Source organism: Euphorbia lathyris, chromosome 2, assembly GCF_963576675.1.
Source record: "Euphorbia lathyris chromosome 2, ddEupLath1.1, whole genome shotgun sequence".
In the NCBI taxonomy this organism is placed as follows: Eukaryota; Viridiplantae; Streptophyta; class Magnoliopsida; order Malpighiales; family Euphorbiaceae; genus Euphorbia; species Euphorbia lathyris.
In genome coordinates this window covers 140,700,595-140,714,396 of record NC_088911.1, presented here as the reverse complement: position 1 = coordinate 140,714,396, position 13,802 = coordinate 140,700,595, and the positions used below count along the sequence as shown (strand labels likewise).

Sequence of the window (13,802 nt, the reverse complement as noted above, 5' to 3'; positions counted from 1 at the left end):
TTTAATTGTCTCTTAATCATGGATTAAACTTAAATGATTTTGTCAAATCAAAATCTTGTGGAAAGGTGTTTCAACAGTAGTCGGCCGGGAGGTGACTCAGGCATGTCTTAACTGGCTGAACTCAGGTAAGCTCCTACCTGAAATTCATGATACCACCTTTTTCTTAATCCCAAAGAAGTCGAAACCTGTTCATGCCACTGACTTAAGACCCATTGCGTTGTGTAACGTGATTTATAAAATCATGGCTAAGATGATAGCTAATAGGCTTAAAACGATCGTCCACTGTGTTATTTCCCCTAACCATAGTGCTTTTGTACCGGGCAGACTTATCACCGACAATGTAATGCTTGCTTTTGAAGTCAATCATTGGTTACATAGAAAAACTCAAGGGGCTGTTGGTTATACGTCTCTAAAGCTGGACATGTCAAAGGCGTATGATAGGGTTGAGTGGTCGTTTCTGACTGGTATTATGAGAAAGTTGGGTTTCGCTGAGAAATGGATAGCCCTGGTTATGCAATGTGTCACGCAGGCTAGATACCATATTGTGCAAGAGAATCATAAGATCGAGCCAATTTTGCCTCAAAGGGGCCTACGACATGGTGACCATATCTCCCCCTACCTATTTCTACTCTGTGCGAAGGGGCTCTCTGCTTATCTGTCGGCTCTGGAATCAAGGGGTATTATACACGAGTGTCGCGTTGCTCGACAGGCTCCGCCGATATCTCACCTATTTTTTGCTGATGATAGTTATCTGTTTTTCAGGGCCACTACTGCTGAGTGTGAAGCAATTAAAGAGGGATTGAAAAATTATGAAAGAGCTTCAGGGCAACAGATAAATTTTAACAAGTCCTCCATCTCCTTCAGTAAGAACTGTTCGGTAGAAAGACAGGAGACCCTATCTGCTATTCTTGGTGTTTCTATGATTCTGGTTCCGGATAAGTATCTTGGCCTCCCATCTATTATTGGGCGCAATAAATCCCAGGTTTTCTCCTACCTCGAGGAGGTCTTCTCCAAGAGTCTTAACAGTTGGAAGGCGCATTTTCTCTCTAGAGCCGGGAAAGAGGTCTTACTAAAATATGTGCTACAAGCTCTCCCGACCTATGTAATGGGTATCTTCCTCCTCCCTCGGCTCCTGTGTGCAGACCTGGAGAAAATGATGAATTCATTTTGGTGGGGAATGAGCAATCAGGGCCGGAGGGGGCTGCACTGGCAATCATGGGATAGATTATGCACTCCGAAGAAATTTGGCGGAATGGGGTTCAGGAAGCTGCATCAATTTAACTTGGCGTTGCTTGCAAAACAAGATTGGCGCATCCTACAATGCCCGAACTCTTTGGTGGCTCGGGTATACAAGGCTCGGTACTTCCCAAATTGTGAGTTGTTTGAAGCAAAAATAGGCCATAACCCGAGCTATGTGTGGAGAAACATCCTAGCCACAAGACCGCTGCTTCTATCCGGTGCGCGCAGATCAATTGGTACAGGTGAACAAACAAGGATATGGCAATCTCCCTGGCTCTCGGATCCAAACTCGTACGTTACAACAAGCAGCCCAGTCGCACTAGCTACAGCTACGGTGTCAAGTCTACGCAGCATTGATACAGGGCAGTGGGATGAAGATATTCTACGAGACCTCTTCTCTGATCGGGATGCTCGCTTGATTATGCAGGTGCCGATTTCGCTGGTGAGAGCACCGGATGCGTGGTTCTAGAGCCCGGAAAAATTTGGTTCTTACAGCGTAAAGAGTGGCTATTCCCATCTATTCTCTGGTTCGGTAATGAATGCAGCGACCTCTAGGTGGTGGGATTGGAACAGGTTGTGGAACTTGGCTATCCCCCCTAAAGTCAAAAACCTGCTGTGGAGGGCATTAGCAGGGTGCCTGCCTACGCTGGTTGCATTGCGTGCTAGAGGAGTGGAGGTTGATACGGAGTGCCCCTAGTGTCCTGGCAAGATTGAAGATAACTATCATGCACTTGTCGGGTGCGTTAAAGCGAAGGAATTATGGCACCACTCGTTGGTCGGGGATCGCAGCAGCCTAGCTACAGATTTCTGCAATTTCTGGGCTTCAGTACAGGCCTCTAAAAGTACAGGCTATGTAGAATCCGCAGCAATGACGTGCTGGGCAGTTTGGATGGGTTGAAATGACTGGTTTTGCAACAGGAAGGAGATGTCTGCTGCGATCCGGTATAACGAAGCTATCGCGTTCTTAACGAGTTAGAAACAAGCCCAATTAACGCTCCCTCTGCCTACGATGTCTGCTGTCCCGGTGCTTAATGTAAGGTGGCAGCCGCCTGCTCCAAACTGGGTTAAAATGAACTTTGATACTGCTACTTGCTCGACTACGCAGCGTATTGGGTATGGGATGGTCGCCAGGGACGAATCTGGGAGCTTCATCGTGGGCAGCTGCGGTCTTCTGCACGGTCCAGTGGACGGTCTGATCGCTGAAGCATTAGCATTCCGCGAAGTGTTAAGCTGGATCAAGGGCCTGGACTGGACAAACATGGTAGTAGAATCTGATTGCCTCATGCTAGTGAGAGCCGTTCATGAGAATTCAACCGCTGCTTCCATGCTGGGAAAAATTGTTTGTGATTGTAAATCTCTGTTGGGAGAGATAATGCAATGTAGTGTAGCTTCTGTGAAACGTTCAGCGAATCAGCCTGCCCATGTGTTGGCACGAGCGGCTGTTTCTAGGTCTGAATGCGGGGAGTGGTGGTCTGTACCACCCCCGTTCGTATGTGATGCCCTGTTCTCTGATCATTAATATTATTCTTTCATTCTTTCAAAAAAAAAAAAAAGTGATGAGTTATTTTTCGGTTGATATGAAATTAATATATAAATTTTTAGGTTGAGGTAGAATTGATATGCTAATTTGAAAATATATGTATCTAAGCAAGATCAATTTTAGTCCTTTATTATTGAAAATTTGAAAAAGCTAGTTTGACTCTTATTTAATTGTCACATCGAACATTTCAAACAAATTTGTCGATAAATTGAAGCAGTTTCGTGTATTTTTTGTTGGTATTTATAACCATATTAGTAACATAGTAAACATTTTGGATATTTTAACAAAAAAAATGCTATTAATTTATATAAGTTAGACTTAGTCGTTAGAATTTGAATAGTTTTTTTTTTTTTCGTAAGATGGTGAGTTTGAACTCACAACTTCCTACCTCTAAATTCAGAGATGTACGAACTAAGTCGTGCTCCTTTGGTTTTTAATAGTTTTTTTTTTTGTTACAACTGTGTTAGTAACACATTAAATATCTTAGACATAATTGATATTTGAAAAGTCCGATATGACAACCAAACCAATTTTTTCAATTTTTTGATAATTGCTTGAGAATATTACGGTTAAATTTAGAGTATTTTATATCCAAATCTGGAATTCAACAAAAACGCTAGAATCAAATTATCATTATCCCATATATATAAATACATTTTTAATCTCATATATCCGTCAAAAATGCCAATTGGCCTCATACTTTAAAAAAAAGTTTTATTTACCTCATAATCTTGTTAAAACTGATCTATTGACTCTCTAAAAGTATCCGTTAAGTAATTTATTGGCCTCGTGAACTAAGGTTATATATTTTAACTTTTTCAATGTGGATTTTAATGGGTTAATAGGTTATATAAATCTAGGAATAAATATAATATTTTAAAAGTATGGTGTGCAATTGACTTTTTTGGACAAGTATAGAGGGTAGATTTGTTCATGGGCCGGGTTGGGGCGGACCCAATGGGCTATTGTCTAAAAATGCTCAGCCCAGCCCACTGTTAATTTAGACGGGCTTGGATCAGCTGGACTCGAGCTTAAAAATCAAATTCCAAACCCAGTCCATATAAACCCACCTAAATATATATCTATAATATTTGATAGCAAAAAAATAAATTTATAGTTAAAAATAAATATTAATATATAAATTTATTAATTTATTAATTAATATTAATAAGCGGACCGTATTATTTTTATAAATTCTAAACCCGTCCAAAAAAGAGACGGACTTTAACAGACCTAAACCTAAATATAAATTTTCATTTTCAAATCCGACCCAGGACACACGGGTTTGGACGAATACCCGGATCCGTGAACATGCCTGTTAAATCTGATAATTGAACGTATTAAAAAGGAAGGTTATTATTATTTTAAGAAAAAAAGGATGAAAATGTCATTTTACACATCAAGAGGAAATAGAAGCGATAACATGAAGAATCCCAGAACACAGCACTGAAATGGCAGCTTCCTCATCTTCAATGTCTTTATCATTCTCTTCTTCATTTCTCCCTTCTCTTCCTCACACTAACACCAAAACCAAAACCCCTCAACTCAAACAAGCTTTCATTCACTCTGCATATTCTGCTTCCGCACCATCTACATCCAGAAAAAAGCACTGGAAGCAAGGCGAATTCCCTGGAATCACTGAAGTTTCAGCTCCAAAAAGATCCCCAATTAAGAACATTAAAAAGAAATTGGACCGCAAGGAGAAAGCCACCGCCTGGGTTAGCACTGTCACTGAAACTCTGTCCGATTCCATCCTTAAAAAGCAGTGGCTTCAAGCTCTACAGGTTAGTACTACTTCTTCTTTGATTCACTTAAAATCGCGAATTCATAGTGTATAATTTCGGAGAATTTGATTATCTAGGTCTTTTTTACTCCCTGTATTAAAATCCGACTTCATAGTGTATAATGGCCGAGAATTTGCTTATCTAGGTCTTTTTTACTCCCTGTATCTTAAAATCGCGACTGCATAGTGTATAATGGCCGAGAATTTGCTGGTCTTTTTTACTCCATGTATCTTAAAATCGCGACTTCATAGTGGCCGGGAATTTGCTTATCTAGGTCTTTTTTACTCCCTGTATCTTAAAATCGCGACTTCATAGTGTATAATGGCCGTGAATTTGCTTATCTAGGTCTTTTTTTACTCTCTGTATCTTAAAATCGCGACTTCATATTGTACAATGGCCGAGAATTTGCTTATCTAGGTCTTTTTTACTCTCTGTATTTTCTTTGATTCACTTAAAACCGCGAGTTCATAGTGTATAATTTCGGAGAATTTGCTTATCCATGTTCATAGTGTATAATGGCGGCGAATTTGCTTATGTAGAGGTCTTTTTACTCTCTGTATCTTCTTTGATTCACCTAAAATCCCGACTTCTTAGTGCATAATGGCCGCAAATTTGCTTATCTAGGTCTTTCTTACTCTTCCTATCTTCTTTGATTCACTTAAAATTAAAAACGCTGCGTCATAGTGTATAATGGCCGAGATTTTGCTTATCTAGGTGTTTCTTACTCTCCCTATCTTCTTTGATTCACCTAAAATTGCGACTTCTTAGTGCATAATGGCCGCAAATTTGCTTATTTAGGTCTTTCTTACTCTCCCTATCTTCTTTGATTCACCTAAAATCTCGACTTCTTAGTGCATAATGGCCGCAAATTTGCTTAACTAGGTGTTTTTTACTCTCTGTATCTTCTTTGATTCACTTAAAATCACGAATTCATAGTGTATAATGGCCTAGAATTTGCTTATCTAGCTCTTTTTTACTCTGTATCTTCCTTGATTCACTTAAAATCACGACTTCATAGTGTATAATGGCAGAGAATTTGCTTATCTGGGTGTTTTTTACTCTCTGTATCTTCTTTGATTCACTTAAAATCGCTACTTCATAGTGTATAATGTGTGCGAATTTGCTTATGTAGAGGTCTTTTTTACTCTCTGTATCTTCTTTGATTCACTTGAAATCGCGACTTCTTAGTGTATAATGCCAGCGAATTTGCTTATGTAGGTGTTTTTTACTCTTTGTATGTTCCTTTGATTCACTTAAAATCGCAACTTCATAGTGTATAATTTGCGAGAAAATATAGGTCTTTTTTACTCTCCATATCTTCTTTTATTCACTTAAAAGCGCGACTTCATGGTGTATAATGACCGCGAATTTGCTTATGTAGGTCTTTTTTACTCTCTGTATCTTGTCTGGTTCACTTAAAATCACGACTTCACACACTATAATGGCCGAGAATTTGCTTATTTAGGACTTCTTTAATCTCCATATCTTCTTTGATTCACTTAAAATCGCGTCTTCATCATGTACAATGGCTGCGAATTTGCTTCTCTAGGTCTTGTTTACTCTGTATCTTCTTTGATTCACTTAAAATCGTGACTTCATAGCATATAATTTGCGAGGATTTGCATTTGTAGGTCTTTTTTACTCTCTGTATCTTCTTTGATTCACTTAAAATCGCGAGTCCGTAGTGTATGAGGGCCGAGAATTTGCTTATGCAGGTCTTTTTTTACTCTCTATCTTCTATGATTCACTTAAAATTGCGACTTCGTAGTGTATAATTTCCGAGAATTTGCTTATCTAGGTCTTTTTTTACTCTGTATCTTCTTTGGTTCACTTAAAATCGCGTCTTCATAGTGTATAATGGCCGAGAATTTGCTTACCTAGGTCTTTTTTTTTTACTCGTATCTTAGTTGATTCACTTAAAATCGCGATTTCATAGTGTATAATGGCCGAGAATTTGCTTATCTAGGCTGTTTTTACTCCCTGTATCTTCTTTAATTCACCTAAAATCGCGACTTCATAGTGAATACTTTCCGAGAATTTGCTTATCTAGGTCTTTTTACTCTCTGTATCTTTTTTGATTCGCTTAAAATCGCGACTTTGTAGTGTATAATGACCGGAATTTACTTATGTAGGTCTTCGAGATGTTAAAGCAACAGCCGTTTTATCAACCAAAAGAAGGAACTTACATGAAACTCTTAGTTTTATTGGGGAAATCTAATCAACCGCAACGTGCACAAGAACTGTTCGACGAAATGGTTGAAGAAGGAATCGAACCGACATCTGAACTTTACACCGCATTATTAGCAGCGTATTGCCGGAGCAATCTAATCGACGAAGCTTTCTCAATTCTTAACAAAATGAAACCTCTCCCGCTTTGTCAGCCTGATGTTTTCACCTATAGTACCTTACTCAAAGCCTGTGTCGATGCTTCGAGATTCGAGATTGTCGATGCTTTATATAACGAAATGAACGAGAGATTAATCACTCCAAACACAGTCACACAGAACATAGTTTTAAGCGGGTATGGAAAAGCCGGAATGTATGATCAAATGGAGAAGGTTTTATCCGGAATGCTACAGAATTCCGATTGCAAACCTGATATTTGGACAATGAACATAATTCTCAGCGTTTTCGGTAACAAAGGACAGATTGAAATGATGGAGAGATGGTACGAAAAGTTTCGAAATTTCGGAATGCAGCCTGAAACACGGACATTCAATATCTTAATTGGAGCGTACGGGAAGAAACGGATGTACGATAAGATGTCAACGGTGATGGAGTACATGAGAAAGCTTCAGTTTCCGTGGACAACATCTACATACAACAACGTAATTGAAGCATTTGCAGAGGTAGGAGACGCGAAAAACATGGAGTATACGTTCGATCAGATGAGAGCGGAGGGAATGAAAGCGGACACGAAGACATTGTGTTGTCTTATAAACGGATATGCGAATGCAGGTCTGTTTCACAAAGTAATCAGCAGTGTTCAGTTAGCTGCGAAGTTTGAAATTGCTGAGAATACGTCGTTTTATAACGCGGTTTTATCTGCGTGCGCTAAGGCGGACGATTTGATGGAGATGGAGAGAGTTTTTAAGCGGATGAAAGATAATCAGTGTCAACCGGATTCAAGAACGTACTCGATTTTGGTCGAGGCGTATAAGAAGGAAGGTATGAGTGATAAGATATATTTTTTGGATCAAGAACAACAGGATTTAACAGTTCATGAGTCTCTTTGATATTATGCATATGTAAAATGCAACACTTTTGATGTAATATTCAGATGACTTAAAGTGTTATTTAGTCCTTAGTCTATCAAAAAATTTGTCGTTTGTCTCCTGACCTATGATTATTCGGTCACATTTACTCCCTGATCTATTTCAATTGATGAAATTTTACTCAATTTGGATGGATACTTGACAAAACCGTCATCTCCATGATATGTGATGATATTTTGACACGCCGCATTATTTAAGTCTATTTGCTACATAGATTTTCTTATGTGAAAATAATTAATTGGATTAAAAAAGAGAAAATAAAAACAAGGTTTAATACATCATTTGCGCTCTGAACTTGTTCAAAAAGCTTGATTGGTGCCCTGAATTTTCAAAGTGTCCCAATAGCCCTCTCAACTTGTATAAAATGTTCAGTTAGCTACCTGAACTTACGTAAAATGTAATCAATTGATCACTCGGTTGTAAAAAATTAAGTTAAATGCGGAAGAGGTATTCCACATGTCTTAAAAAAAGTAAAACGATCAAAATCAGGGTATGCGGTTCTAATATTAGAGAAGACAAATTTTATAGTTAGCAAGTAATAATTTCTTTTTTAATATATTTTTTAGTGTGCTCCATTTCGAATCAACTTTATAGGCAAAATCGAAAATTATCAAGGATCGGATCGGACCGAATCAACTTTATAGGCAAAATCGAAAATTATCAAGGATCGGATCGGACGATTCGGTGGTGAATCGGCCGAGTCGTCCGATTAATGAATTAAGAGAAAGAAAAAAATCTGCAACATTTTAAGAGTTTTTATGATTTTGGAGAAAAAAAAACTTGGAGCAATTAAGATTTTGGAATCTGTAAAGTTTAATTAAAGGCAAGAATGATTTTTTTTTTGTGCGCAAATAACAAATAAGGATTAAACTTAGGGAGCGTTTGGTTTGTCTGGTAACGGAGTGGAATAAAAAAAGAGAAACAATAAGAAATAAATAGAATAACTCTGAATGTCTATTTGTTTTGGTTCTAGTAAGGGAATTATATAACTTTGATTTCTTTTGTGATTGTTTGGTTCAAATGATGTAACAAACTAGAGTTGTGGATTGTTTTTAACAGTAATTTTTATAGATATATTTGGGAATTCATTCCCTTCTCATCTGCTATTTGCAGATTACATGTTGGTCTTTGGTGTTGCTTCTATGCGGAATATGTGTACACTTAAGAATCTTTTTCAATTTTACGGGAGCATTTCTTGTTAACAGGTCAGTTGGGCAAAGTCCTCTGTGTTCTTTGGCAAGCATGTGTCTAGTATCAGGGCTAAAAAGCTGGCGGATTGCCTTGGAATCCACATGGCTCAGCTGCCTTTCATATATCTTTGAGTTCCTCTATTTAAGGGAGCGCCACAGGCTCGGTTTCTGTGCTAGTTAGCTGACAAATTTCTGGCTCAATTTAGTACTTGGAAAGGAAAGGCACTATCTTTTGCTGGGAGATTGACTCTTATAAAATCAGCAATAACTGGTTCTCTTGTGCATTCTTTTCTTTTTTACAGATGGCCTATGGGTTTACTGAAAAGACTCAACAGAAATGTGCGAAATTTTCTTTGGAGTAGCTGTACCGACACGAGGAAATTAATTACGGTCCCTTAGCAGATTTGTTTCCATAGCATGAAAGATGGAGGACTGGGAGTGAAGGACTTCAAGACCTTTAATCAGGCTCTACTGGGTAAGATGTGTTGGGAACTAATCTGAGGGACTAGTTTTGCTATTCATATGTTGCGTTCAAGATTTCTCTCAAAATCGGGTTTACGTAAACTCATCATTGCTCATTCGTCAATCTGGTCCTCTTGTCGAGAGACTTATGATTTGATCAGGGATAACTCGCATTGGTGGATTGGCAGATCGTCATCTTTGAACTTTTGGTCAGACAACTGGATCAAGCCGACGGTGGCCGATAGCCTGGGTATTCCTGCGCGGAATCAACGCCAACTATTTAACTGTGTTGATGATTTCTGGAATGGGATCGAGTGGTATAATTTAGACCGGCTTCCTCTTCCTATCCAGAACTGTATTCGGTCGATTGGCAGAGGGTTGGATTAGTCAGACCTTTGCATTTGGAAGCCTGATATGAAAGGAGAATTTTCGGTAAAGACGTTCTATTCTAATCTGATTCCTAGTATTTCTAGAGCTGATTGGCAACCATTCATCTAGGGTCAACATATTCCCCCATCTAGATCAATGCTAATCTGGCGAGTAATTCATAGCAGAGTGGCAACTCAATCAATTCTTCAGATGACGGGCTTGCAACTCGCGAGTCGCTGTGTGCTTTGTTATATGGATATTGAGAATATTGACCATCTTTTTGTTCATTGCAATTTTACAGAGGCGCTTTGGCGTGAAATTAGGAGGATTTTCAATCGTTCAATTGTCGTCTTTCCTTCTTTTGTCTCCTTTTTTGAGAATCTTCGTGGCATGTCGTTTGGGACGCAGGTTGCTGCTCATTGGAGCTCAGCGGCCGTCTCCTGTGTTTGGCTCATTTGGAAGATCAGAAATGAAGCTTTGTTCAATGATTTATTATCGTCTACTTCAGTTGTAATTCGTTCGATTCGGCTGCTAATTCGTGAGGCTCGGTCTGGTAGTTCGGATTGTTGTCTCTCCCAGCGTGATGCGGTGATCCTAGCTCGTCTTCAGGTCCCGATCATACCCCCTCAGGCACCGAACATCATTTCGGTAAAATGGATTCGCCCACCGCCTTATTGGCTGAAGGTTAATTGTTGACGGATCTGCACTGGGCTCCTCGGGGGCTGCTGGTGCCGGTGGAGTATTCCGCTCGTCTAGAGGGTTTTCCAATGGGTGTTTTGCATTCTCAATTGCTTCCTCTTATGCTTATATTGCTGAGCTGAAGGCGGTAATTTTTTCAGTTGACCTAGCTTGGGAGAAGAACTGGCACATGCTTTGGATTGAATCAGACTCCTTGTTAGTGGTCAATAAATTAAAGTCACATTCTACCAACGTTCTTTGGTCCGTCCATCAAGACATGTTGAAATATCTACAATAGTGCTCGCAGATGTCCGTCGTGATTACCCACATTTACAGAGAAAGTAATCGGGTTGTTGATGCTTTAGCCTGCTTTGGCGTCTCCTCCTTCGACATTACGTGGTGGCAATCGGTTCCGCAATTCTGCCACTCACTGCTTTTTGATGATATTTGTAATGTTGGTCACTTTAGATTTCGCTGATTTATTTGTTTGTTTGTTTTTTGCTTTTGATTTTTTATTTTGTTTTTCCGTTTCTCTCCATGTGTTACATTATTTTTTTCTTTTTTTTTATAATAATATCGGGTTTTCAGTGCGTGCTCTTGGGGTGCTAACCTAGTTGAGATTCTATGATCATTGCTACGGTATCGTCCCAACTTCTATAAAAAAAAATTTAATTATATGTAAATATAAGAATTTTTATCTTTTATTTAGATATATTAAGTCTATAATCTTTTTTTATTTGTCATATTAAGCATTTGATGATAAAAAATCAATTTTGAACATAAAAATCGGTTAATATAGTGTTATTCATTGCACATGCATTCGAAATTTGTATTTTTCTACTGTTTGAAAGTAATTTTGGATGTGTAATGTGACTATAGAAAAACTGTAAAACCTTAATTCAAACCGTAAAAAATATTTTTTTATAACTTCAAATACAGATGAAATTTATAACGTATCTTTAGCGGAGCTTACTAATTTGGTAAGCAAGTGTTTTTGCAATTATGCCTTCTCATATTAAAAAAGGGACAAGGTACCAAAATAGGCATATTATTTTTGAGAAAGTATCAATTTAGGCTCAACGTACAAAATAGCACCAATATAGGTTTAACGTTTAAAAAATAGTATCAATTTAGACCTCGATAACGGATTGGACACGTCATTCATATTACTCCGTTAAGTTTTGATTTCTCCATCTACGTACAACTGACAGAACTTAATGGAGTAATATCAATGACATGTCTCGTTCCACCATCAATGTCTAAATTGGTACCATTTTTTAAACGTTAAACCTATATTGGTGCTATTTTATATATGGTGTCACGTCCGTGTCCAACTAGATATTAATATATATTATTATTATGGGGTATGTGATTTTTATTTGGTGTTATAGGCAAAATTTGGAGTTAATTCGATGGGTTTAGGTGTAAATTAAAAGTTTAGGGTAATTATTAAAAGATTATATAAAGATGGAGGACCAAAAGGGATATTTGACAAATTTGGGATATAAATTCCAAATTGTTCCAGACTCTCGACATCATCTCCTTTCCTTCCTTTTCTTCTCTGTTTCTTTTTCTTTCTCTCAAACCGCTCTTCGACCGTTTCTCCACCGTTTCTTTGATTTGCGGAGATTCGACCGTCCAAATCACTTGAAACTTAAACTATAGCATCCTTAGGCATAGATCTAAATCCTAACCGAAGAGTTTTTGAGTTTCGGAAGCGTTTGGAGGGAAAACGTCTTAGACAGGATTTAGAGGCGAATTGAACGAGTTGTTTTCTTCAATTAGCAGTCAAGGTAAGTCACTATCACCTATATTTTGAGTTTTATGTATATAGATATATATATATATATATATAATCAAAGAATTTCCAGAAATTGATATTTTAGGGTTATGCTGGAATTTTATAAAATTGAGGTTTTTCACAATCTTGCGAAATTATAGTTCAAATGAACTATTGACTATGTTTAAATATGAATTACAGCTTTTACTAGGTTATATTGATTTGAGGTTTCGTTGGTTGATTACTGTTGGAATTTTATTTGATTAAAGATTGATATTTTGGAGAATTGAACACTTGTGAACTTGATATTTTACGATATCCTTGTGTATTCTCAGGATAAGGAAAATCACAGTAAGCATTTGAGAACAGTTTTGTAGATTCTAAGGGAGAAACAATTATATGCAAAATTTAGCAAATGTGAATTTTGGCTTGATGAAATGATGTTTTTAGGTCATGTGGTCTCAGCTAGGGGAATTTTAGTTGATCCTAAGAAAGTTGAAGCTGTAGCTAATTGGGAAGCACAGTCGAATGTACATGAAGTACGTAGTTTCCTAGGATTAGCGGGTTATTACAGAAGATTTGTGAAAGGATTCTCACTTATAGCTTGTCCGATGACACGATTACTGCGAAAGGGTGTTAAATTTGAATGGACACTTGAATGTCAAGAAAGTGTTGATATACTAAAGTCCAGACTTATTAGTGCTCCTGTGTTAGCACTACCTATAGTGGGTGAAGGTTATACAGTGTACAGTGATGCATCAGGGCAAGGTCTCGGAATTGTATTGATGCAGAATGATAACGTTATTGCTTATGCGTCATGACAATTAAGGCCACACGAATTGAATTACCCGACACATGATCTTGAATTAGCTGCCGTGATGTTTGCTTTAAAGATTTGGAGACATTATCTTTATGGTGAAAAGTGTCTAATTTTCACTGATCATAAAAGTCTGAAATATATAATGACACAGAAGGAATTGAATTTGAGGCAAAGGAGATGGATTAAGTTATTGAAAGACTATGACCTGACTATTGAATATCATCCTGGTAAAGCTAATGTTGTAGCTGATGCTTTGAGTCGCAAGAACGTTGGAAGTTTGAGTTATATACAATCAGTGAGAATGTCTTTATTGCTTGATATGAGAGCTTTGAATGTTGAACTGGTTTGTGGAGATGAGGCAGTATTATGTGCAATGCTGAAGGTGAGACCGATTCTTCGAGACAGAATTAAAGAAGCTCAAAATCAAGATGAATTTTTAGAACAAATCAGAAAAGACATTAGCGAGGGGAAGAAGATTGAATATAAGGTAACAGGAGATGGCATGTTAATGTTTGGAGACAGAATGTGTGTTCCGAATGTTAATGATATCAAGAAGGAGATATTAGAAGAAGTTCATGATTCGTCATATGCAATGCACCCTGGGAGTACTAAAATGTACAGAAATCTTCGAGAGCATTTATGGTGGAAAGGAATGAAAAGGGAGA

The 13,802-nt window shown here is 37.8% G+C and overlaps 1 protein-coding gene across 1 annotated transcript; it reads left to right on the top strand.

Annotated features, from left to right (window-relative positions):
* The first annotated feature begins 4,171 nt into the window (after positions 1 to 4,171).
* LOC136220149 (pentatricopeptide repeat-containing protein At3g06430, chloroplastic) lies at positions 4,172 to 7,963 on the top strand. Its single transcript, XM_066007864.1, has 2 exons — positions 4,172 to 4,563; positions 6,696 to 7,963. Exons 1-2 carry the CDS (start codon positions 4,231 to 4,233, stop codon positions 7,797 to 7,799), a joined length of 1,437 nt encoding a protein of 478 aa, XP_065863936.1. The 5' UTR covers positions 4,172 to 4,230; the 3' UTR covers positions 7,800 to 7,963.
* Positions 7,964 to 13,802: the final 5,839 nt, after the last annotated feature.